The following is a 26,278-nucleotide window of genomic DNA, read 5'->3' as shown; positions in this document are numbered from 1 at the left end:
GAGACCAGTCTGGAAAATGTTAGATCCCCCCTTGGATAGTGTATGTGACCCTTACACTAAATAGCTCTAACCTAAGGAGTAAAAAGTCTGACTGGGCCGTCACCCACTCTTTTGGCATCGTTGTTGCTGCCAAACAGCTTTGCAGTCATTATATAATATTAAGCAGATGGAAGGGTTCTGAAAAGGAAACTACACAATGTTTTAAAAGAAAGCCAAAAAAAAAAAAAAAAAAAAGTACCAATAAAGCAACATCTGATTCTCTGCTGTGACCATCTCATTTTTGCTGAAATTCCTACGCATATAAATCAATTGTTGACCACTTGCTTAGATACCCTTTATTTTCATCCTCTTCCCTACTTGGCATGAAAAAAAAAATAGTTAATTTTCCCAATTTCTCATCATCCTCATTAATGAACTTTCAGCATCCTTCCCAACCCTCCCTTAATTGTCCTCAGCTTTAAATGTACTAGCTTGTTTTCTTGCTTTTCACTCTTAGATGAAATTTTCTGATCTCAAACCAAGGACTTTATTGAGTTAAAATTTTTCATCTTTGGATTTCTGTAATTTCACATCTCGAAGACACAAGGAAGGGCTCATTTGATAAACTGTTGAGTCTACTTCACCGGTGATGAACAGACAGTATCTTCTGGATCCCATGGGCCTGACGTTTAATTCATTGGCTGGCTTATTACTCACTTGTGTGATAGTTTTATCATCTGAATCATGTCTGGATCGCATGAATGCATGTGGGCATATTCTATACATTAGTTTAAACAAAATTAAATGTATATACCAGATGCCAAATGTTTCATTCCTCTCTTCTATAATCGGTTCTTTTCAATAACAACTTCCAAATGGAGTCTAATTCCTTACAAATATGTATGCATTTATAAATTGGTCAGAGAAATAATAGAGAGCAGAGGAAAAATTACCACTGTCATAATTTCATATATATATACCTAGGAAAAAACTGGTTAGGCCATTATGGAGAGTTTTATTGTCAACTCTAAAATATCAATGGATTGTGAAATATATTTTCACCCATCCATTCATACACATACACATCGTTTAAAGCAGGGAAGAGAGTCAATTTTGTTGTTTAAAGATTTTTCTGTTAATACTAACTTCAAAGTATATATTACTAGTTCTACCAATTAATAGAACTCGTAATAAACTCTTTTTTAAAAAGTAGCAACAACCATCTAGCAAAGATTTCTTTGGTCAAATAACAACAGTCTCTTCTTGGTTCATAATATGTCATCATCTCTATGCTCATTTTTCATCTTATCTCCCCTAGTTTTTCATTTCATGTCTTGCTCAGCTATTAGGTGTCCAGTACCTTGTGTTTTATTTAATAATGCCCATAGTTTCGCAGCTTCTCAAATGCTGTCTGATCAGTGCTTTGAAATATTTTAGGCTCGCTTTGACCTTTAAAGAATCCCGATGAGTAATTTTACTAACTATACTTCCCGGTTTTTCCTGACCTCATGTCTTATTACTGTGCTGAAAGGATACTGTCTCACATCTAAATTGACTCTCTGACCTACAGTGTGGCTCCTGCTTTATTCCCTTGTGAATAATCAAGTCTGACACCCTTTTCTTAAATGTCTATCAACAGACCCTGTTAAATCTAGCACCCTTGCAACTCCATAAGTTGGCTGATCGACTTAAAGTATGAAAAAATAACATGTTCACAACTCCTACTGAATATAACTTTAAGTTACCATCTTTTCCAGAAATTTTTTATTTCCACTAAAGACATTTTATTTATTTTGGCTCATACATAGCATGTAAAAGCACTCAGTTGAAATGCTGATCCATATCCCTACCACATTCTGTGGTTATAAAGGAGAGTAACATAAAGCCTAACTATGATATAAATCTGAGACTACAAATGACTAAACCAGAACTGGCTTAATCATCAAATTTGAAATCTTTCCCTTTGAAACAGAATTAATGCAATGTTCCATTTTGACCACTAGCGATAAATTCTATATGCCTTGGTTTTCAAGGATTACACCAAAACATGTTAGCTTAACTTGTTTTTCAATGAATCATATTCTACTTTAGGCAAAATTTGGGCACTTTTTCAATGCATCTCTCTTTTTCTTTCTCCTTCTGCAACTCTAACAGTTTACAACTATGAAAAAAAGAAAGCATTAACTTCTTTGATATCTCAATAAGAAAGATTAAAAAGGCCAGCTACAGGACTAGAACAGCAGAATAAATGTTTTTCCAAAACCCTCCGACGAACTTTAAAAACTTCATTTTAATTACGTTACTGGAGAAAAGAGCACAATGGCTTAACTCAGACAGTTTTGCTTTGGTAAGATACGGTTTGAGTGTGATTTAAAATAACCAGATCTACCTTGCACTGTTATCCAAACAGAGGTATTCCCGTGGGTCAGCACCACTCGCTTTGGTTGTTTTGACGCCTTTGTCAATAAATAAGCCAGCCTGGAAAATATAATAATAAACTGAAATAAATATGAATCCCAAGTTACATCTATGCATGTAATAATTCATATAAATAAGTTTTCGCTTATCATGTCTACCAAAAAAAGAGGGGGAAGAAATATACAGCAAAGGTATCATAAAAACAGCGACTTTCCTGGATATTTTTACAATTTTACTCATTAGGTCATTTGCAAATATTTATGTAGTGCCTACCTCGTGGTAGGTACCAAGCATCATACATTAACAAGAAAACTACTGTCTTTGCTGTTACTGATATAAACTAGAAGACATGCAATTAAATAAACAATTACAAGGCAGTGTGATAGTGTATGATAAAGGAAGTATATGATGCTTTGGTAGCATGTAGCAAAGACCAAGATGAGACCTTTGGCGAAGGAGGGAGTGAGAGGATTCAGGGAATGAATGTTTCCTAGAGAACAGTGACATCCAAAAGCTTGAAGGATGGGGAGGAATGAACCACCCAAAAGAACAGGTTAAAGATCAAGGGCAGGGAGTAGGTGGGAAGCAGTTGCAGATCCCAGAGTAAAGTACTCAATGGAATCATTGTTAAGTCCAGAGATGAGAGAGGGCATGGAATATCTAAGAACAAAACATAATTTTAATGGACTGACAGGAAATGTATGGAGAGGGGAAAGGTAAGGAAGGAGAAGAAATATAAGCAAAGCTAAGCTGATAAGCTAAAGAGTAAAAACAACAGACTTTTAATAAAGGTAATGTAATCAACTGCATTTGAAGAAAGAATAGCTGTGAAATGGATAATGGTTTGGAAAGAGACAAAAAAAAGAGGTAAGGGATGAGGTAAGAGACAACTGCAATAACGCAGAGAAATGAAGACGACCTGACCCAGACTTGTGGCAGCAGTAACGGAAAAATGGATAGAGTAGTATTGACACCATTTAATAATTAATAAAACTCTAAGGGCAAGAGAGAGGGAGCAATAAAGGTTCACATATTTTTAGGCTTGGGCAATTAGGCGATTAGTAGTTTCATTCAGTGAAACAAATATGGGAATGTGTCTGGTGATAAAAATAAGGATTTCAGTTTTGAACGCATTTCATTTGTGTCCCTAAGACATACAGATGGTACTCACAGGCAGTTGGATAGATGTGATTGACCTGGACTAGATTTGGGAGGCAGGAGCAACCAAAGCCACAGAGGTTAGTGTTTGTTTATGACTGGTCTAAATATGACAGGTTCCTCTCTGAGCACACCAAAGGTTCAATTTCCTTTGGCTATAAAGTATCATTCTGGATAGTCAGTCCCAAATTTAATACATTAAAACCTAATCATCAACTAATGATTTATATCTAATATGCTTATAATTAATAGAGTAAATAATGACATGTGGTATATGACATTAAAACTTAATCGAAATGAGGTGTTTTTATACCACGTAAAATTAGAAAATACTGCAGATTTCCATTTTGAAATGCTACTTTCAATAATTATTATTCTTAACCAATCAGCTCACAAAATCCATAATTCTTTGTAAAGTATTTTCCTCTGTCAAGTCTTTGTCAAGTGAGTCTAAGCTCTTCAATTATAACAACTTAGGTTTTTAAAGGATCCTATGAATATCATAAATGGAAAGTTTAATTGAACTTTGATGTGAATCACATCAGGGTAAAGAATCTGCGAACTGTATCATATAATAAAAATATCAAAGTGCCTTGCGAGCACAAAATGAACCAGATGTATTTGTCACCAAGGGAGTGAGGGCCAAACACCATGGAAACTGGATCTCTTAAATGGCCTTTAGTTTCCTTGACCTATATCATTTTAAATCAGGTCAAACATTCGTAAACGATATTTCACTATTTACATAATCAGTACTAAATGCCCATAGGACACTTTATCAGTACTAAGAAATATCCTTTTTAACCCGCAGAAGGGTATGACCTAATGTGCACAACTTAGAAACGTAATATTAAAGGTTGGAAAAAAGATGAGAGGGAAGGAGAGGATGAGGATGCATGAATCAAGTCTATTGTGGCAATTACTCAGATTGCATGCCCATGGGTGTGTTAGTATATATACCTGTGTGTGTATAAAAAGAAAGCTCTGTAGACATCCTGAACATGGAAGGGTGAGCAGTCTGCTTTTTAATTACAAATTACTTTCTCTGATGACAAGGTTTACCTAAAATTTTCTCAGTTGTGATCACAGTAGTCCATCCTTTATCCCGGAAATCACATGTACTAATTGTTAAAACTTACGAACTTACCTTAAAACTTGAATGGACTCTGTTGTTATAAAATATACCCAATGGAGTAAGTTCTGGTTTTGTTAAAAGCTGCAATCCACTGGATTCCCCAGTAGGTTCCTTGTGGAATAAATACCATATTCCAGCATCCTATAATTAAAAGGGCAAGGTCATTAAAAGTCTCCTTTACTAAAGCCAGGCTACAAAACACCCTCATCAACTAAGCACTTCACAAGAAAGTTTAATCTTTTTAATACTGTTCGTTGTTTCAGGTTAGGAACTGACCGTAAAAAAGTTACAGCACTCGTCTTGCACCCTGAAAGCAATTACATCATGCTTTTTTTTTAAAAAAAGTAAATTTAATTTTGCTTGCAGGATTAGACAAAAGATAGAAATAACAGGCTGACAACAAAATAACTTTCCCATTATTATCTACTTTAAAAAGTTATGCAGAATTATAGCCGAACAAGCCTGCCTTCCTTCCATGTGGCCAGGACAGCACAGCCTTTTAGCAATATAGGGTTTTTTTTTTCTGTTTACCTCCAAACCTGATCAATAGATGAGTCATACCTATTAAACAACTATCCACTAACATGCAGAGCTCACTGACTTCTTTCAAACAAGTCCAATGCCCTTCCTGTCCTGAGGCAAATTTTTGCCAAGTAAAAAAATCACCGCACGCATGAATCAGGATGCTGTTTCAGGCTGGATCCTGTCTATTCAATTTCAGTATTACTGACCTTAACAGAAGCAGCAGAATAGTTTAAAATGTTTTGACACTCAAAATGATACATAAAAATCAAAATTAAATGTTCTTAATCCCTGTGACAATTTTTTTATTTTACAATTTTGTTAAAAACCAGACCAATGTAAAGGGCAACTTCACATGATGAGGCTTTGATTAAACAGGTTGTTAAAACTTAAACAGTCTAAAAGTATGCTATTGATTCAAACTTGGTAAACATTCATGGTATAAGGAGAAATACAGACAGAACTAAAATATAATATACATAATAAATGCCATATTAGCTGTAACCAAAAGTCTTTTGGGTGCATGGAGGAGAGATGAATTGTGAAAAGCATATATATCTACACATCAAAATTAATGCAACATTTAATATTTTTCCATGAGTGTATAGATGAGTCTCAATAAAACAAACTACTCTGAAAAATTTGTTTGCCACCCCTGCTTCTTTGGGGGCACAAAACAGGCCATGGAAAAAGACTTGGGTTATGGAGATGGCTCCATATCATAGCCCTACAAACTGAGGGAGGAGCAATGGAGTTTGGAGGTGGAGGTAGAGGGAGGATGAGGGGGTAGCAGCTGCTTCCTGCTGAATGAACACTTGTGGTGTCAAACAGTTAAAGAGAACTTTGTAAAAGGCAGTGGAAAGGTACAAGCAGAAAGGGTTTGATCGACTTTGGGAGGAAAACTCTTGCCAAAACATGAGCTTTACTGGAATAGTTTTTCTAGAGAAAAGAAAAAAAAAAATACCTCACAGAATGACAAGGAAGAGTAACATACGTGAGGACGTAAAAGAGAGAGACCTGCTTTCTTCTTTTCTCACATGAGCCCCAGTAAGGGTTTCTGACAACCTCACCTTACATTTTTTATAGACTATTTCCAATTTGCTTTGATCTTCCACCCATGACTTCTGAAAACAGCTGAAAGGAATCTCTGCTCTGGCTGTTCATTTGTAAGGTAACATAGATCATAAGATGATCCTGGCATAAGACTGCTTTCAACCTCTCCATCATCTTTATCCAAAACTCATCTTCCAATTAGAAACTTCAACACAAAACCCCATATGGTCTTGACAAATATTTGATGAAAAATGAATGAATGGAAACTGGAAATGATTAAATGTCCAGGTCTCTGCCCAGTCAAATAAGAATTTTATGTTTTTAAGGAAAATCACAAAATGTGAATTCCATCATCACCTAGTGGTGCCTGTATCCTGTTTCTCAAAGAAATACTCCCTTCAACTAATCTTTCACTTCATCCTAGAAAACAATGCTAGATTAAGATTTTAAAAAGAAAAGAAACACCTAATATCCATGATGTAGAAATATGAATATTTAGGTACTGTTGCAAAGCTCATTATTTGTATACTGGAGTTTTCAGCACATATATAATCATAATAGTATAATGTCTAAAAGATTCATTTCAATGTTACAAATGATCAGTTTTAAATCACACTCAATTATAAATTTAAATTCTCCAAGCTTATCCAGGGACATTTCTGTCGTGCAAGAATAGTTCATTTATTCTTTTTTAAGTTATTCATGTTTGTGAAATAATTCAAGGTACACAGTTAATTTAAGGTACACAGTTGAGTTTAGCTGCTTTACCAAGGAGATGAAATCCTCAAGCGTACATGATCCCTGCAGTTAACAAAGGAGGTACCCCTTGATCAGAGTGATAATTGTCATAATATTCTGCAGGATAATCCATTCTCATAAAGAAAAGCTAAAATTTTCTTTGCTCATCAACATTAAAAACTGAAATGATCAGTTACTTGGCCACATCTAACTTAAATAGGATAAGCCAGAAAGACTATACATCACACAATGAAATTAAACCCTGGAGATGACATAACCTTAAAGATTAGCCCATCTCTTTTCCTCTGTTTGGCATATATCTTGCTATACTCAGAGGCACTGCCATAAGTGATTTTTTATTTTTTTTTTTACATTGACAAGATCATTTTACTGGGACAGTTGCATAACTCTTTATTTAATTTTGGCCAGGTCTTTTTCTCATTTTTACCGTGAGGTATTTAATATCGACATAGAGTTTCTGTCTATTATTCATATTTGATGGGCACCAGGTGAACAAGATGAAAATCTAAAAATGGAAAGGTGAGCTAAATTTAAATTAGTTGACTCATAAAACTCATGATATAGAAATTATTGAACATTTCAAATGAACTTTTTTTATTAAAAATAGTCCAGTAAAACATAAAGATTACTTTAAATGATTACTTCACTGATAAAAAAAATAAAATAGAGCAATATAAAATTCATCTAATGCTATAAAAAGTTAAATATTTTATTACTATGAATATTTTTAATTATGGCTACTAGTTATTTTAGGAGAGGGACAAATTTTTCTCTACCCTCACATTTCTGACTGGTCTAATAACCAAATAGACATGAGACAGATTAGCAAGAGAAAAAAATCAAATTTAATACATACATATGTATGGGAACCCTGCATACATAAGAGAATCAGAGACCCCACATGCAGGAGAGGTTCAGAGGTAGAAAAGGAACATGAGTATCTAAGATATTCTGCGCTAGGGATGAGGTAAGGTGCCTTGGGGGACTCAAAGGGTCATTGCAGGACGATAAAGGAGGCTGACATAAAAGATTTAGAAGAAACAGAAGAACCATCTCAACCACATCCTGCTCTCAACTAAACAAGTAGTACCAGAAAACAATATGATGTTGGAGATAGATTGCTACACATTATGTTACATCCGTAATACAACAATCATACATGAGAATATTTATAAACATGAAAGCAAAACAAACGAACACAATAATAAAAAAAAAAAAAGCACTTGAATATTATTTACCTGTGAGCCTGCAGCTGCATTATTAATCAGATTATTGTTGGGATGAGCAATCCAGAAAGTTGAAACAGCCCTGCAAGGTATTTTTAAAAGGTGATTTAAATATTCATCATGAAAAATCCTGCCCACTAAAAACTACCCCCCAAACATCAAAGTCCTTGATCATCATACATGAGTTCTTCTCTCTGCCAACTACTCACATACAGTCAGTGGCAGGCACGGGGACGTAATTTCCAAACACTTTTTCCCGCATGGTGGTGCACATGGAGTTGTTCCTGTCAGTGGGGAGGAGGGTGCCGGGCTTGGTGAGGAGTCCCAGATTGTGGAACAAAGTATTTCTCTGTTCAACACCATCTTCCAAAAAGAAACAATGACCTAGTGTGTCAAATCCAATGGTGTCCTTTATCTGCAGAAATACAAGTGTAGGATGTCATTGGAAACAAGATTGATTGTGGTTTAAGTAACAAGCACTATTTAGTGCAGCATGCTCGGTACAAATGCAAAAAGAAGTTTTAATCTTATCTGAAGAGGCTTTTATTGATCTCTTAAGAAAATAATTTGGGTAGCTAAAAAAGTAAGCCTCCTTTCCACAGAAAAACGGCAGAATTCCCAGTAAAAGCAGGGTAGCATAAGATATGTCATGCAAAGCTTATATAAAATCGCGAAGTCATGAGAATTAAGGAGAGGAAACTACTTCAGTAATATCCATCAACATAATATGAGGCTACTTACCAGCAAGCCATCTGTCCCATGCACAGTGATACACCGAGAGAAGCTATGATGAATAGACAGTCCGTCTACAGATGTTGCATGTCTATACCCTCCTTTATAATCCACATCTCCACACAGATGAAAATGAACAGGATACCGTCCCAACTGCTGCTGCTGACCCATGTGTTTCAATTCCACATAAGAAAGATGGACTGAAGTAAAATTTTTCATTATCTATAAGTCAAGGTAACCAAAATTATGATACATTTCATTATAGGAAAGTAGCCAAATATAGTTATAACAGAAAGTGTCTGAAGGAGAATACATTTTAAAACATTTATTGTCTTTTGCATCCTATTTTTCAGATCCCCTGTTAATAACAGCAAGTGATTGCTTTAAAGAGCTGTAGAAACAGCATCTTATCAGGAATAAAAGAAAAGGTAACCAGGAAAGTTGCAGAAATAATTTCTGTATATATGTTTTGATTTGTTCAAATATTTTGGTCAGTTCCAGTCTCATCTTGTTCTTTTATTTCTATAATTTCTATTATAGTTCGATAGTTATTTCTAAATCATCTCTCAATATTTTTATTGGCACACAACATTGTTTACTTCAGTTCCTTTTAAAAATTCCTCTGTAATGTACAATTGGAGCACTCCCAATATTTTAAACACTAGATTTTCAAAACAGAGAAATAACACTGACCAACACTTCAGAAATCAGTGTAACAGAAATGTTGCTAACAAGCATAGCCCACTCAATGCACAAAAACTAATTTTAAAACACATGTAGCCAAAATGCAGCCCAGACAGCCAATAAATTAGTACATAGAGCAAAGCTTACCACATAGTACTCAATACTGTTACAGAATAGAATTCTGCATATAAATATTTTTACAGAAACATATTTTGTATATGTATATTGCCACTGCCTACCCTTTCAAAATGTCATATTTTAAAAAGAACCAATTGATTTTTTCATACCAAGATGATTTTCCTTTATATTTATATCATTGGTTCTTCCCACCATATTGATTTAATTCTTCATAAGAAAATTCTTAAATGATTTAACCATAGGTCCAGGTCAACTAAATAAAGATATAAACTCTCTCTTTTAATCATCTAAAATCTCTACTTTGCCATTTGGTAGAGAAATAAAATATTTCTTTTTAATATCCTTATAGACCTCAGTCCAAAACTTGAAAGTTTTTAAAAAATATATGTAGCAACGAAGGTTTCGAAGAACTCATCAAATTCTTCTGCCTACCATGACATGTCCCCCAAAGGTATCATAATCGAAGAACTGGCACTTGTTTTCAGCATAACATGAGTCTTCCATTTCTCCTCGGATTACAACGTTCCGGGTAAGAATTCCAACCTCAGCTCTCATGTCTACACCATCTATGATCTCACCCATATGCAGAAACTGAGGGGTTTCTGGTGGATGTGGGCAAGGAAAAAATAATATTAGAACAAAGAAAACATGGAACTTATGTCAACAAGACAGTCCTGTTCATTCTGTAACCTTAAGATGTTATCAAAATTTATTGTCTGCTTTCATTTTTTAATACCTCAGAATCACAGAATCCCAAGAAGCAGGGATTTTAAAGATTATTTTGTTAAATCACCCACGCGGTACCTAAACCCTCACTACCAACTGTCAAATCCACACATAGAGAGTTTGCTCTTCCCTGAAGTAGCTCAATCCTCTCTTGGACAGCAGCAATAATCTGGAATCTACTTAAGAATCTATGATCTCTCTCTGGTTTCTTGTCCATATGTTCTTGTTCCACTCCCCTGAGGACACACGAAGAACCAAATGCATGGTGAGTCCAGAAAAACTGATGGTTTTGTAGATGTTGATAACAGGGTGTCTGTTTTTGTTTCTATTTCAAAGCAAATGTAATCTGCATTTTCACATTAATGGAACAGAAATTACCATCTTTTTCCACTTATTTTAATATTATTGTGTAGCTTTTTGAATTCCCACCTTTATTAGAAGTTTAGAAACACTTTAATAATGAGCTTCTCTCTAATGGCTTTATTGTATAAGCTCAGGAAAAAATACAAATAAATCAAAGAGTTGAGATCATGAAGATTCATTATCATGTAGACTTGTTAACAAGAGTGGGAATTTCCAAACAAAATTAATGCCAGATGTATCATAGTTTTCTGGGGTTTTTTGTTTTCTGCTTATGCCCTGTATTATCAAGAAGGAAAGGTACAACCCTGAAGCGCAGAGAAAAGGTACCAAGTAAGCCAATCGTCCTATTTTTTTAAGCAAAATAATTTCCCTCAAATGTCTAAGCTCTAAATTACCCATTGAGTGAATACTTATCAAAGTTACTGTAAGCTCTTGTTTTGTACCATAAATGTATAATCTTGAGTACAGAAGCAAGGAAGGCAATACAGTGAGTGAAATGCACAATTAATTCCATAACTGAAACAATGCATGAAGAAGCTTTGACTATTATCAGCCTCAGAATAAGTGCCTAATAATTGTCACCCATTCTTTCTAAACACCGTTTACAGGAAAAATCTCATTGTGCTCTGCTCTCCCTCAAAAAAATATATTATTCAAGAGTATGATAAGAAATGTAGTCTTATAAAAAATACCTTTCTGGTTCCATTTTAATTATCAGTGAGATCTAGTTTTTGCTAAGGAAGTAAGCACTCAAAACCCATAGAATTATCTTTATTTTTAATTAAGAAGACAAATTACTATTAAAAAATTAGTCAAGTTGAATGGCTGAGTTTAGTATTACTTGTCAGTGAAAAATTAATAAGTTGGAAAAGACTTTGGAAAACAATTGATCCACCAAGCCCGTATCTCTATCTATCTATTTATCTATCTATCTATCTATCTATCTATCTATCTATCTATCTATCTATTTATTTATTTTAAAGCAAAGAAACAGGCATGAAACATGGTGGTGGTGATGGTGGATGCGGTGGTGGTGATTGAGGGAAAAATATAACTCCAAGAATAAATCTCAAGAAAAGAGCATTCGGAGCAGTCTGATACCTTTGACTTTGACCTGGAAACGGCTGCACTCAGGACAGGGGAGAAGCGTGAACTCCTCTGCTTGGTACATGGAATAGTCTGTGCTTGCAACCACAATCCGGTCTCCAGGTTTCCAGCTGCTAACATCATCCAGCAGATGAAGCTTCACTCCATCCACGACTTCTACCCGGAAACCTGAGAGAGAGACGCCTAAACCAAAAAGCAAGAAAGTGATGCATTAGCAGGAACTTTTTTTTCTAATATCAACTCCCTCCCTGATTAACAAATCAAAAGTTAAGATAAATACAACGCAGCAGACTTTTACTAATGATAACCATATGGAAGTCACTGTGAGGATATTAATGACTAAAAGATACAAATATAAACAGATTCCTACCAAGAGGAAAGAGCCCCATGTACCCCTAACTGGAACATAACTTATCTGGTGTTCTTTTAAGATAATGACTCTAAGGGTAATGACAAGAATGAAAAAAACATATTTACTTACGTTAGAGGAATCAAAAGAAGGAAAATTTAGGCATGGCACAAGGAATAATATAGATAATCTTACAGTCTTGAGCCAATTATCCTGATAAAACCTAAATTAAGTAAGTCTTGGATTCTGTTCCCTTGGACTGTGATCTACCCTGCATTTCTGTTTCTATATATATATATATATTTTTTTTTAAAAAAAAGGATATCTAATAAATGTAAAGTGTACTTTTTATGTTTATTGCATCCAGATACTAAAATTTATAATAGAATTTTATCTAAATAACAACAATAACAATAGCTAAGTTGTAAAAGTTGTTGGGACTTTGCACACATAATAACCTTTCATCAAAACAATTTTGAGAGATAGGAACTATACACTATGCATTAGAGATGAAGAAACCAAAGGTCAAGGAGTTTGAATAACAGCTAAAAAATGGGAGAGCCCATAATTGAATGCTAATCTAATTCCAGAGCCCAGTTTCTTAACCTCTATATTATTCTGCTTTCCTAAGAATCAGACAGGTTAAGAAAATAAAGGAAATAAAAACCTTTATTGTTGGTAGCAACAACAATCACTACCCCAAATTTCAGATTCTTGCCGAAAAAGTTTATCTAAAATAGGGCAACGAAGCCTTATTTTTTCATTAAAAAAAATCATATAATTTTCAATAATGCTTAAAAATAGGCAGAAGGATGATTTTTAAGCAAAAGTTTCTTTTAAAAACTAGATAAATAAGTTTTGACTTAAATGATCTTTAGAATTTCTGGTTTTTTGTTTGTTTGTTTGTTTGTTTAATCCAGGTTAGATGAGGAGATCTGTATTATTCAATAATTCCTCACTTTTTTCTGGCTTTAGAAGAAAATCTTACCTAAGAGTATCTCCTATTATCACTAGTGGAAGTTAAGAAAGGAAATAAGTTCATCCTCTCAGCTTCCAGGAGAGAATTTCCACCTCTTCCAGAAAGTAAAAGTCATCAAGAATATGGGACACAAACATCCTCCTCCGATGGATAGCTAGAATGTACCCTTCTCCAGGAATGTGTAGTCATCAAAATGTGGACGTGAAAACAAAACTTCCCAAAAAAGGAAATGCTGACTTGAAATTTGTCAGTAGGTGTCTTCTGCCTGGAATCTTGCAGGCAGTTGTACTAAACTTTTCATCAGATTCAAATTCCTGCTGAGAAATGCACACCCACCAATGCTTTCTGCCAGAGGCAGCCACATGTGGTAGAAAAAGCAGCAGTCTGGGAAGCTGAAAACCGAGACTTGGTCCCAGCTTCCTCTTCCATAAGAGATACCACCAATTATGCTGAGAAGTAACGTGTGAAAGTCCCTGATACATAACAGGAACTCTACTTATCTAGTTGTTTTAAAGCAAAAGACTCTTTAATTACAATGATACAAAATATACAACTCTGACCCAAATCTTGTTTGCATCATCAAAATACCTAATCCTTATTGAGTACTTACTATACATGGTGTTAAAAAACTTCATATTCTTCACACTTGATACTCACAGCAGCCCTATGTGGTAGTTTCCATTATTTTCCCCATTTTTCAGATGAAGAAACAGAGTTAGGAAGTTAAAGTCGAACGCCCACCATCATAGAGTAAGTGAAAAAGTTGAAATATGAACCCAGGCATTCTGTTTCCAAAAATTCTTTATAGTAAATTGTAATATAGTACACTACATTGCTGCTAAAAATAGACGTATGAGCCCAGTCTAAAGTAAGCCCTTCTGGATAATTACACCTCTTACTTACTCATTTCACATTCATTTGGGTATAATATTTAAGAAAGGTGGTGGACAAGCACAGACAGGAGGCTGCCGATCCATACCTGAAGGCAACAGTCTGGCAGCAAAATGGTAAGCAAAAAATTTCTACAGCGAACATCCTTAAGAGAAAAAAGTCAAAAGCACCCTATACACCCAGGGCCAGGTATTATTCAAACAAATTATAGCTCTTCTGAAAGCTGGATTATAATTAAAAGTAAGTTCAAGAAAATGTAAAGACATAAGATACCTTTACAGTATGTTGTTTAAAGAGAGGAAAACAGGTTACAACAAAATGAACACTAGCAGAAGAAATATAAGATAAAAAAAAAATAGATTATGTACACTGAAATAATATCTCTGAAGGAGGGGGGTAAAGATTAATTTTTTACTTTGTACATTCTGTGTTTTCAAATTTGTATTAGCTGGATCACCAGGGAAAATTTGCTAAGAAAATGAGATGTTTGTTTCTATAGCATGGGTTCAAAAGTAGTATTTGTTGACATATCTGCATGAAGATAAGACACAAAGTACAATCATGTTCACTGTCAAAGAGAGCTCACCCTATCATATCCAGATTGATTCAATAGGTACCAAGTCCCATTAAATCCATTTCCACTAGTTATATACTCAAGAAACATGAACGAAGTCAAGTTGGGCATGCCCAACCTAGAACAGATCATTATCTAGTCAAGAAAGAACTCCTGAGTCTAAAAGATCAAGTACAGTAAGGAAACTATAGGTTCTACCCTTACCCAGTTGAGAAATCTAGCTGGAATGTCATTTGAATATATCACTTCTAAAAAAATCTGTCACAATACTTACCAATGTTTTACAAGAGTACAAACTGTACTTGCCTACCTTCAATCCACTCACTGTAAGCTGTTACAGTGAACTTCTGACCATCCACAGTATCAAATTCTCTCTGGGCAAGAGCTTTTCCTCCACTACTATGATTTTCATAGTTTCTCACGGATTCATTACAAGAAGTACTTCCACCATCAATGACACCAACCAAAGCCCAAGCTTGCCTAAAAGGAAAAAGAGCATGTACGTGTGATTATTTGTCATGGTACTGACTCAAATCCTTGACACAATGTTAGTTCAGGTACCAGTAAATTCTCATATTTTCTTTTTGTCAATTCCTACACCTTTTTCTCCAGATGAGGTTGCAAAAGTCCTAACACTGACTGAACTAACATCATCATAGACGGAAATGCACCTGGACTTTAAATCCTTGTTTGTCCAGCTCTGTAACAGGTGAAACACTAATGACTGTGACTTCAATTAATCACTGACTTCCTTCGATACACACCCAATTTTATTCACTATCACTCTGGCCACAAACCTATCTAATTTTCCTTCTTTTAAAACCTGCTCTCTTTTCATTTCTCCAATGTTCCCCAATCTAGCTGCATAAAAGAATCACATAGGGAGCTTTCAGAATAAAACAATGGTCAGACCCAGCGCAGACTGAAGAACTAGTTTTTAATATTTCCCAGGAGACTTAAACGTGTAGCCACACTTGAAAACCACTGAGTTATAGCAGTGGTTCTCAAACTTCAACAGACATCAAAATCACCTGGAGCACTTGTTAAATCAGTTTGCTGGGCTGAACCCACTGTTTGAGGTGGGGCCAAAGAATCTGCCTGCATGTGTAACATGTTCCCATTAATGCTGATGTTGCTGGTCTAGTGACTATACTGAGAACCCATGAGTTAGGAGTTAGAGTAGTGGTTAGCAACCCTGACTGCACATCAATTGCCTGGGGCTCTAACCTTGTGAGATCCTAATGTAAATGATCTGAGGTAGGCCCTGGGCATCTGGATTTTTTTAAATCTCAGGTGCACAAGTAAGGCTGAGAACCACTGGGTTACCTGCTTCTTAACATTCTTAAATCAAAGCTATAGAATCACTGTCTGACAGATTTTACATGTTACATCTATTTGTTGAAAGCACTGTGTTTGAAAATGCCATTTTATTTCTATTTTATTTCTACAATAAACATCCCAGGGACTTGCTTAAGCTTGTGATGAAAATCAGTCAATCAATAACAAAGACAAAAGGCAAGAAAATTTGCCTTAAGACTCTTGGTTTAAAACATGAAAAGAAAAACGTCAACTTCCTTCTCTAGGAAAAAAATAAATGTAATCTATGCCAGACAGATGGCCGGATAGTCACAGATAAAAGTTAACCAAAGCATGCCTACATCCTTATACATTCCACACTCGCCCCTGTCTAGATTAGCTACTCTTCTGACAATGCTTTATAGCTCTATTTATATTCCTTGACACAGCAGAAAGAATCAAATGAAGAATGTTTCAATTTATTATCTCCTATGTGAGAGAGAAAGAGAGGAAAAATATTAGAGGCTTCCTTATTTACCAGGACTGCCTCAGCAACTATAAAACAATGTTCTATTCTATTGACATTATCTCCAAAATACTCCTACTTCCCTCCTCCACTTGAGGATAATTTCAATGCAGCAGGACATTATCTTCAAAGGGGTATGTTTATGTACACTGGAGATAATGTCAAAGCAATGGAACGTTGGCAAAGGATCACAACTCTAATTCCTTCACCAAATGAGATGCCGTATTTTAAAGGGAATTTAGAAACCAATAGGGAGAGTAACCAAAAAAAAATAAAAATAAATAAGTCACACAAAATATTCATAGCTCATGATCACACAAATCTGGAACAATAAGGGCATAAAGAAAAAATAGTTGCAATCCTTGGTACTACTGGATAATGAAATAAAGTAAGAGTCTAACTTTGTAAAGACCATGCCTCACTTCTAGGTCTATAAACTATATAGAAATATGTGCACATATGCATCAAAAGATGGTAAATGAACTCCCAGGCCCCTCGCAATGTTCCACTTCTTGAATTGGCCCATAGCTACCCACGTATGACATCGCGGTAAGTCATTTAACACACCATTCTCATTTTTAGCACTTTTCTGTTTTTGTATTATATTTAATAAAATTTTATTTTAAAAAGCCACTTCTGAGGTTTTGCACATGGTAGTCCCCCACTCTCTGGAAAAACCTCCTTCTCCACCGCCTCGATAGCAAACATCCTCCAGGCCTCTCGCCTTTGGAAAGAAGCTCCGCTGACTATCCCAGGCCAATCTGGGCGCTCTTTCTACTTACACTTCCATTACAGCCTGTAGATGCAGCAGTGCCCATTGTACAAACCTCATCTATTTGGGTCTCTGTTTATCCACTAGATTAAACAAGGGCTCTGAGACAGTGTCCTTTTATCTAAGCATCTACGGGTACTCAGCTCTTAGCACCTCCTAAATACTCCCTTGGGTGGATAAAATAGCAGTTTTAAAACATTACAGGCTTATTCTTCATCAACTTTCTTCTTAACTTTCTCCAAAATTTCTGCAGATAATATTCCATTCCAACAACCAAATTTCCAAAGGAAAAAATAATTATACCAACCAACCATCAAAAAATAATAATAATTAAATCATTTCAACATGTTAGTTTTGAAATTCTCTTTTTGCTTTCAGCTATGAATAACTGGCAGAATTGAAGCTTCTGTTTTTTCAATTAAATGTTGAGCCAGCCACTTCCCCAGACTTAGGGCTGCATTAGCAAATCACAGTTAACGAGAACACAGTTAACCGGAACAAGAACCATAAATAGTAGAAATGAATCCTACTATCCGGATGAACTTCCCAGTCCTTCGACTCGCTCCCCCCTCACATGTGCCAGGCCTCCATAGACCTGTGCCAATCAAACAAGTAGATCAAATTAATATGCAAAGGATTCCAAAAAAGAAAAAAAAAGAAAAAAGAAAACTGTATGTCCCACTCCCTCTGGCTTTTAAGACAATTTTTATTCCTCAGCATGGAATTGAATGCTAATCTTTCAACTCTTAAGTTGCTTCAATTAGCCTGAGTTTCATATAACATACTTCAAAAGACAGTGAAAGAGGAAGTAAATTGTCCTTAAACTGCCTGATCATTTTTTCAGTATCACATTTCTGTTCTTTTCAGAAGCCTGATGCTACAGTTCACAAAGTGCTTCATAAACCAAAGCCAAGGAAAGAGTTTCTGAAACCAGGTTCCTGTCTTCAGAACAAGAGGCAACCAGACCTATATTTGGGAGTGCCCATTATGGTCAAAGTCAACCTGTGTTGTGTTGTGTGTCTTCACCTTTGCTCTCCTCTCACACAGATGTAGACTCTAACATGTAGATAGGAAGGAAAGCACAAAGATATGCCCACCTGTAGCCCAGTCCTTGGATCAGCTTACTTCCCAGCCGGTCCTGGATCATTTGTATGGTTCCCTGTAAGAGACTTTTGGCTGCCGAATCTCCAACTGCTATAGCAACAATCCGTCCTGGATCTTGGACTCTCAGAAATTCCTCAAGTTCTCTGCTCTGGTTCTGGTATTCGTGGGTATCAAACCTCACGCTTTCCAAAATTGTGGCTGTGTCTTGGTCTATGACCCTCACATTGAGGCCCCTGGAAAAGTCCTTTTCAAAGGCATAGGAACCATTGATCAAGCCTGAGGAGTGCAGAGTTCTCGCCAATAATGTCCACGACGCCTTCTGAGCCCCGTGTAACTCCAGTGTCCCGCCGGCTTCCACACCAATAAATTTTTTGCCAAATGTTGGCATACTTTCACCTTCATCTGACTTGCCATACAAGGCAATTGTCGCTTTGGATTTATAGCGGCATCTTTCTGCTCCAATATGAAGCGCCCCACCATCCTTGATCAGGATGTAACGAGTCCTCAAAGTAATATTTCTGGATCCCTCTTTATCATCCCCAAACACAAGCAGTCCTGCAGAGAATAACACTAGTGTTAGCCAATTTCTGAAACAGCTTTCCGAGATACAAGGAAAAAGATTTCACCTTTGGCGGGGGGGGGGGGGGGGGGGGGGCGGTGGCGAGGTGGGGGGAATGATCCATAATTAAGTTGGAAAAAAGAATTTACCATTAGTCTGCTTAGAAAATTAAACCAATTTTCAAAACACAGTAAAGGAAGAAATGAAGAGCTCATATCTCAACACACTAAAAATGCCCATGCATATGAATTTTGATCCATTCACTTTAGAGGTAAATAATTTCTAGAAAGTATCTAAGAGCCTACAAATCTGAATCTGATTTTTATATATATTAACTCATCATTCTACATAACTGTAACAAAGATTCGATTATGAGAAATCACCTTCTGGAACTATTTCCTTTTCTATAGACTGAAGGTCTTGATGAGTGATTTCTAAGGCCCTTCTAGTTCTTGAATACTATGGTTCCACCTGAGGAACTTTTCACGTCTCTGTGGTTAGAGTGATACCACATCCTAAAGACTAAGGATAGTTTTCGACATAAAGAACATCACATGTTCATACCTAGTAAGGAGCGACCTTGCAGTTCCTACAGACAGGGACCATTACTTACCTCCATCCTGAATGACAATAGAATTCACTGTGGCATCTGAGGTCAGACGGAACATATCTCCCTCCTTAATGACAACTTGCTTTGCAGAATCTTGTCCTGGATCCCAGTTCCTGAGACGAGGGTTTTGATCTGGGCAATTCTCTATAAAGCAATGTAATAGCATTATCCAATCAACTCAACAAAATGCAAGGATATCTTTAGCCAAACCCAAACACTAGTATCATTTACTGTTATCTGCAAGTAATGGGGCTGACATATTTTAATTTCCTGCCATAAGGATGGAAATCCTATTCCATCTCATCCAGCGGAAATATGTCAAAACCTTTTACTTCCTTCACAAGTTAAAAAAAGTTTCACCACAAACCTAAGTTGCCATCACCTACTTTGGGTCAAGCTCCTCAAGGTAAAAATGGAGTTCCTCTGAATCATCTCCTCTGGAGAGAAACAGTAAGAGGCAAAACTGTGAACTGTCCTTGAACTCACACTAGACAGCTGTTTTAGAAAAGAAAATATGTTCACAAGATACTGGTAAACAAAAACTGGAAATCGTTAAGCAATATGTCTATCAGGTCTTCTCTAGTTCCTTCCTGTGCACTAGGCAGTGGCTGGTAAATAATTATCACTATCTTCAGACATGTACCCTTTTCCCAATAAAAAACTGCAAGAGGCAAATGGCCTAAGACATGACTTCTCATTTTCAGAGATGAGGAAACTACAGATTAGAGAAGCCAAACCCAAGATTACTCAGCAAGATGAGAGATAAGGGAAGTTTCCCTTTAAGAAATGAGGTTTACTCCTTTACTAGAATTAGAATTTGCCTCTTGAGTAGGCGATGATTAAAATATAAAAGTATTCTGCTTTGCAACAGCTATTTAATGCAAGGGACCTTTAGTTGCTGCTAAATTTGAAAGAAGAGGAGAGAAAAATCACAGAAATTTGGATCAAACAACAACCAAGTATTTATTGAGGATCGATTTGTCCACCCTGTACTAGACACTGTAAAATTCATTTTAAAATGTTATACACACACACACACACACACACACACACACACACGCACGCACACGAGTTCATAATCTAGCTTGGGGAAAAAGGCCACCATGTATGAAATAACACTGAATAATGTGATAGTTATTTGAGGTGCAAAAAAAGTTTAGAGAAAGGAGGGGAAGGGTTGAAGTGCCTGAGGTAGCCTCAGGGAAACAGGTGACATTAGACCAGATTCCAAAGGGCGGATACTATTTAAATAAGAAGAACACTGGTGATCCAAGTACACTCTGCTATCCAAATCCATTCAGTAGCTCAGTTGGAACAGCAAGCTGGAGCCCATAGTTAAACTAAGCGATGGTAGGAATAGGCAAGATATGCTTGGGAATCATGAAGGTGGAAGGTACACACTGGGAAATAATATGAAAAAAAGTAAAGAGACTGGGTACAGCAAAAAGATTATTTTTTATACAAAGAAAATTCCAATTCCTCATTTTGAACTAATTATCTTATTTCTAAGCAGTCATGTTGCCCTAGGCCTATGCTTTCTTTTTGAGGTAATAGTAACTACTACAGTTAAAATTAGTCTCACTAGTCAATTTTGAACTAATATATCTTATTTCTAAGCACTCATGTTACCCGAGGCTTATGCTTTCTGAGGTAACAGTAACCACTACAGTTAAAATTAGTCTCACCAGTCGAGTCCTTGGCAGTTATTTCATTAAATTTTTCTCATAGCAGTTTCATAATCATTGATAATTAATTCTGATAAATCAGTGATCATCACTATTATACCAAGAATAGTCCTTAAACTTTTTTTCCCTACCAAAGAAACAAGAAATCTCTTAAATTTGTTCAGACTTAATACTGAAGATTTCTTGAACTTTTCTTCTAACTCCCTCTCTTCTCATTAAACATCTAGCTGGAATTCTCCATCATGTTATATCAGAAGCAAACGCATGCCCCATGAAACAAGTACTGTACCCAGCTACAGAGAAAGAAATCCAGTCTTTTGAGATCTAGAGCCTACCACAATAGTTACATAATTCCTCTTAATTTTTATAATTATTCCCTGGGAGAGCATGTTTCATAGAACCAACACTACAAGCTCCAGGTTGCTTCCTTCCAGTAAAGTTCATTTAATGAGAATATGTGTTGTCTGCAGAAAGCACTGAAAAATAGCTCAGCCAGGCCCATCTGCCCGGCTACCCACTTGTTAAGCAGTGCGTGCATTGTCAAAGTTATGTAAGAGCAATAACCACAGTGAGACTCACCCTGAAATATTTCAGCATACCAGATCTTTCCACTGATATTCTGACTGCCAAAATATGAAACTAAAGAATGTTGATTCAAGGAACCAGATCAACAATTCAATGGCTTAGATGGAATATGAAAACGTCAATTAAAGCCACAGATTTCAGCTCTAATTTTCCACTAACCTAGCATCCCTTTACTGCAAATTATTTGGAAAGAATGAATCAACAGCAGTTAAGTTGGTTATTCTGATGGAGAAAAGAGAAAAGTCAGTGCTATGTGCAATGAAAAGCAATGTTACAAGTTATCTGCAACACTGTTATGCGGTCTACTACCCTGGTCAAAGATGTTGATATGAACATCCATCTCTGTTACTTCAGGTCTATTTAGAATCATTGACACTACCTCTCCCCAGGACTCTAAAGTCTATAAAACCCCTAAAGCAGCCAGGAACACTAAATAAAATAATATTTGTAAGTCTTATAAATGGTAAAATGTTTCTCAAATGTTCTATCTATTTAAGGAGGCATCCTATTTGACAAAAAAAAAAATCTGTTGTAGACTATAAGAAAATGCAGACAACTATGGTGCCCAATCCAAGCTCTTGTCTCCTTCACCTCTCACAGGCCTGAGCCCTCTGATTTTCACATGGATGGATGGGATTCTATTATAAGCCTATTCTTCGTTGGTACCACACTAAGGCTGACTGAAAACAAACTTCTTCAAAATTATCCAACATATTAATATTACCAACTTGAAAAGCAAAGGCCATCTAAAAAATTAAAACCTCACTACATGATGTTTAACTATGAAGTAATGAGAGATTTTTTAGACAAATGTATCAGAATTTATGCCTCCTAATGGATGTCTTCCTTTAATGATAGACATGGTACCTCAAAAATATTTCAAGGTTCTTTTTGGAACTGCTTCCCCAGCCAGTTGTAAACCTCAGAACACAAATATTATTATTTTCGCTTATTTTTTTAGAGCTCAAAAGTAGTTTATCACTACAGTCAGTGATTTTTATCACTAAAAACTTTTGGCAATCTGAAAATCATACCTCTGTGCACAAAGGATTAAATTGTGCTACCACAAGAATTCAGTAAAGACTTCATATTAGCATTCTGAAAAAGAAATGCTCTACGAACATCTCGAGCACTGGGACAAAGCAACAAAATGGAAAGGAAGAGCAATCCTTTAATTTTATCATTTCCAATGGATTCCTCTAACAACTGCTCTCATTCATAACAAGTTATACCTCACATCATCTGTTAGCTAGAGCTGTCTTAAGATAACAAGAGATTTTTCAAAGTTTCATTCTACTATGTCCTTCCCTTCTTTCTTCTCCTAGAATATGTTCGTATGCACACATTCATGCACGCACACGCACTTACCATCTGGAGCATATTTTGAAGCTATCCCTAAGATGATTGCGAGTGCAACAAAAAATGAGAAACTAGTAATAGCAAAGCAAATGAAAGTATTTTTGTGCCTCTTCTGGTTTCGGCTCTCTCCCTGGGCTTGTTGTTCTTCAGATGAGAAAACAAAGCTGGCCCGGGCTTCGTGTCTGATGGAGGGGTATTTGGTTGGAGCTTGGCTCTTTGGAGGAGGCGGCGGACGCAGTGGGACAACCTTCCCTGGAACGTAGCCAGACGAGCGATGGCCGTTTCCATTATGAGGTTGCAGAAAAGCAGGGGAGTATCCCCTGGAATCAGTGGCATGCATGATACACTGTCACTGTGAAAAGAAATAAAATAAGGCTCAGAAATGTGAGAACTGGAACAGTTTGTTTTTATTATGTTTTATGGTAGTAAAATATACACAACATAAAACTTTACCATTTTAACCATTTAATGTGTATAGTCTGCTGGTATCAAGTACATATGCAATAGTACACAACCATCACCTATTTCCAGAACTTTTTCATCATCTCAAACTCTGTAGCCATTCAGAAACAATTCCTCATTTCGATCCCCGACCCCACAACCCCTACCTCTGGTAATTGCTGTAATGACTTCTTGAAAATACCAAGTCAGCTCATATTCCTGTGTGGATGGAAACCACCAAAAATAACCTCACAGGGTGTTCTGATCATAAATTCCTAACTGGGAAGGTCATCATGGGTAGTCATACCCTGGGCATATAACTTCTTTAGTGAAAGGTTATCTTTGCCTTAATTAAGCAAGACTGCCCACTGCTTCTGTGCATCTAGACTAACACACTTTTGAAATGCCTCTTTTCAGACCCCTCACAGCACCCTCAAGAGAGCACATAATCTTGACTATCAAGTAACCCAATCCCCCTTTGCTTCCTCCCACCTTCTCATAATCTCCCTTACCTTCCTTCTTTAATTCAAAATGCATAAGAGCTGCTGCAAAGTGCTATCCTAGGGAACATTTTCCTGTCTGTGGAGCTCTTCCATGTGTATCATATTTGGTTCAAATGAAGTTTTCAAAACATTCTCTACAGGTTTGGCCATTCTTATATCGACGCCTGAAATAATAAACTACATGGACAATTACCTTCACTGGTCCTCTTCTAATAACCACTCTTTCTTAGTCCTGCCCAAGGCAACATTGCAAAAGATTCAGACAGTACCCAAGCTCCTGTATCTTTCTCATGTCTCCTTACGCCAAGTAATTCTAACGAGCACCTAGACTGAGGGCCACTGTTCTCTGGCAAATGTTCTCAATTTTCTCCGTGCATAAGAACCACGGAGGGAAGCTTGTTAAAAATGTAGATTCCTGGGCTCTTCACCCTAGGAATTCTGGTTCAGTTGGTGCAAAGATAGCCCTGGATTATACATTTCTAAAGCATATCACTGAAGCAGGTGGTCATACTTTGAGCATCATTATTCTAAGTCCTTTAAATTGAAGTTAGTTTACATGCCATATAAGAACCACAAGGAGGCCCTAACAAGTTGCAGCAGACAACTTGTTTAGTGTTTAATTTTCCTACTAGATTCTCCTTGTGGTGAAGAAACTTAAGTATTTCTACTTGTATTATCACTAACCATTGACTGAGAATTCATGTAGTGAGAAAGGCTAAAATCCACATTATCTCTTTAAATCCTCAGATTTTGTTTGAAAAATAGTACACATTCAAAAATTATAGTTAAGATGATAAAAAAAAATAGCTAACACTCACAAAGCACTTACTGCCAAGTACTGTTCCAAACAACTTACATGTATTAAGTCATCTAATACATTTAGTACAACAAACCTTTGGATAGGTGCTATTATCCTCATTTACACACAAGAAACCGAGGCCCAGAAAAGTTAAATAGATAGTATAGGAGAACCAAGACTGGAACCCAAGCATTTTGACTCTAGAGTTCAGTCTCTTAACGATTACACTAAAGAGTCTTTCAAAAACAATTGAGGCAATCATTAAAAAAAAAAAAAAAAAAATCAGTTTAATGGTGTAACCAGAATCCAGAATCGTGCTGAAAGGGCACAGTAATAGTCTCAGGAATTCTTCATGCAGAAGTTCTCTAGTCTATAGGTGACTCTTATCTAATAGAAGCTGACACACAGCTTCTACTTGTACAAGGGCTGTCTTTCTTATTTTTTTATATTCTTTATAGTAAGTACTTATAAGTTTTTGAATGAAAGAATAAGTTTTGAAAGACACTTTACTGTTTCTTTACCAAGTGGAAGGAAGGAAGGGAGGGAGAGAAAGACACGCTATCCCATAAGTTCTTATCGCAATGACTGTGGATACATAAGACATGCTCAATGGCTTCAGAAATGTGATGTTCCACCACTTCCATTATTTCCCTTCTTTAACAACTAGAGATTCTCAGAGTCCCTGACTTCATTCTATACCCTTATAATTAATCCCCCTCAACTTCTGTGAAAACAATGAATAAGATCCTAGTCACAGGGTATCTGCAAATTGCTCCCAACTACAACAAATCCATTAACACAAAATACTGTCATTAGAGAAGCCACAACTAAGCATGAGTGGGACTGAAACAACCTGGAAATTATTGGAGACAGAGAATCTAATCAGGAACTGATGCTGATTTTACATGGGGCAAAGAACATGCTCAGAGTCAGATTGTGTGTCAAAAACATGCAGTTTATGGGGTTTGATTTCTGAACAGAAGTAATTATTTAGATGAAGTTGAAGCTCCTGACAAAGGGAAAACAGAACAATTCAAGGTGCTATAGGAGAAAATGCGGCATGTGCCAAGGAGCAGAATGAAATACATCCTGCTGCAACCAATTGGAGAGTATAATAAAGACCCCTTTATGATCATCTATTAATGAAGAAAGGACTAAACTAGATATCCTTGAGTGCTCACCAGGGTGGGAAGGAATCGTCTATAATCTTGTCTGGAGGAAGCGGAAACCTCTTGTTTGAGGCTGC

General features: G+C 36.3%; 1 protein-coding gene across 5 annotated transcripts in view; it reads right to left on the bottom strand.

The window, feature by feature from the left end:
• The window catches only part of CEMIP2 (cell migration inducing hyaluronidase 2), a 67,930-nt gene that overhangs the window by 28,410 nt on the left and 13,242 nt on the right, over positions 1-26,278 (bottom strand). For all 5 annotated transcript variants that reach the window (XM_036238526.1, XM_036238528.1, XM_036238525.1 and 2 more), the window contains 11 exons: positions 23,299-23,641; positions 19,664-19,804; positions 18,485-19,046; positions 15,104-15,273; positions 11,995-12,183; positions 10,237-10,406; positions 8,992-9,204; positions 8,460-8,665; positions 8,263-8,332; positions 4,703-4,831; positions 2,369-2,457 (listed from right to left, as the gene is read on the bottom strand). In XM_036238526.1, coding sequence (XP_036094419.1) covers positions 2,369-2,457; positions 4,703-4,831; positions 8,263-8,332; positions 8,460-8,665; positions 8,992-9,204; positions 10,237-10,406; positions 11,995-12,183; positions 15,104-15,273; positions 18,485-19,046; positions 19,664-19,804; positions 23,299-23,629 — 2,270 coding nt within the window. In that variant the 5' untranslated portion in view covers positions 23,630-23,641. The remainder of the gene's footprint in view (positions 1-2,368; positions 2,458-4,702; positions 4,832-8,262; positions 8,333-8,459; positions 8,666-8,991; positions 9,205-10,236; positions 10,407-11,994; positions 12,184-15,103; positions 15,274-18,484; positions 19,047-19,663; positions 19,805-23,298; positions 23,642-26,278) is intronic.

Source organism: Rousettus aegyptiacus, unplaced genomic scaffold (genome assembly GCF_014176215.1).
Source record: "Rousettus aegyptiacus isolate mRouAeg1 unplaced genomic scaffold, mRouAeg1.p scaffold_m13_p_3, whole genome shotgun sequence".
Classification (NCBI taxonomy): Eukaryota; Metazoa; Chordata; class Mammalia; order Chiroptera; family Pteropodidae; genus Rousettus; species Rousettus aegyptiacus.
The sequence above is the reverse complement of the archived record's forward strand: the minus strand, read 5'-3'. Positions and strand labels throughout refer to the sequence as shown.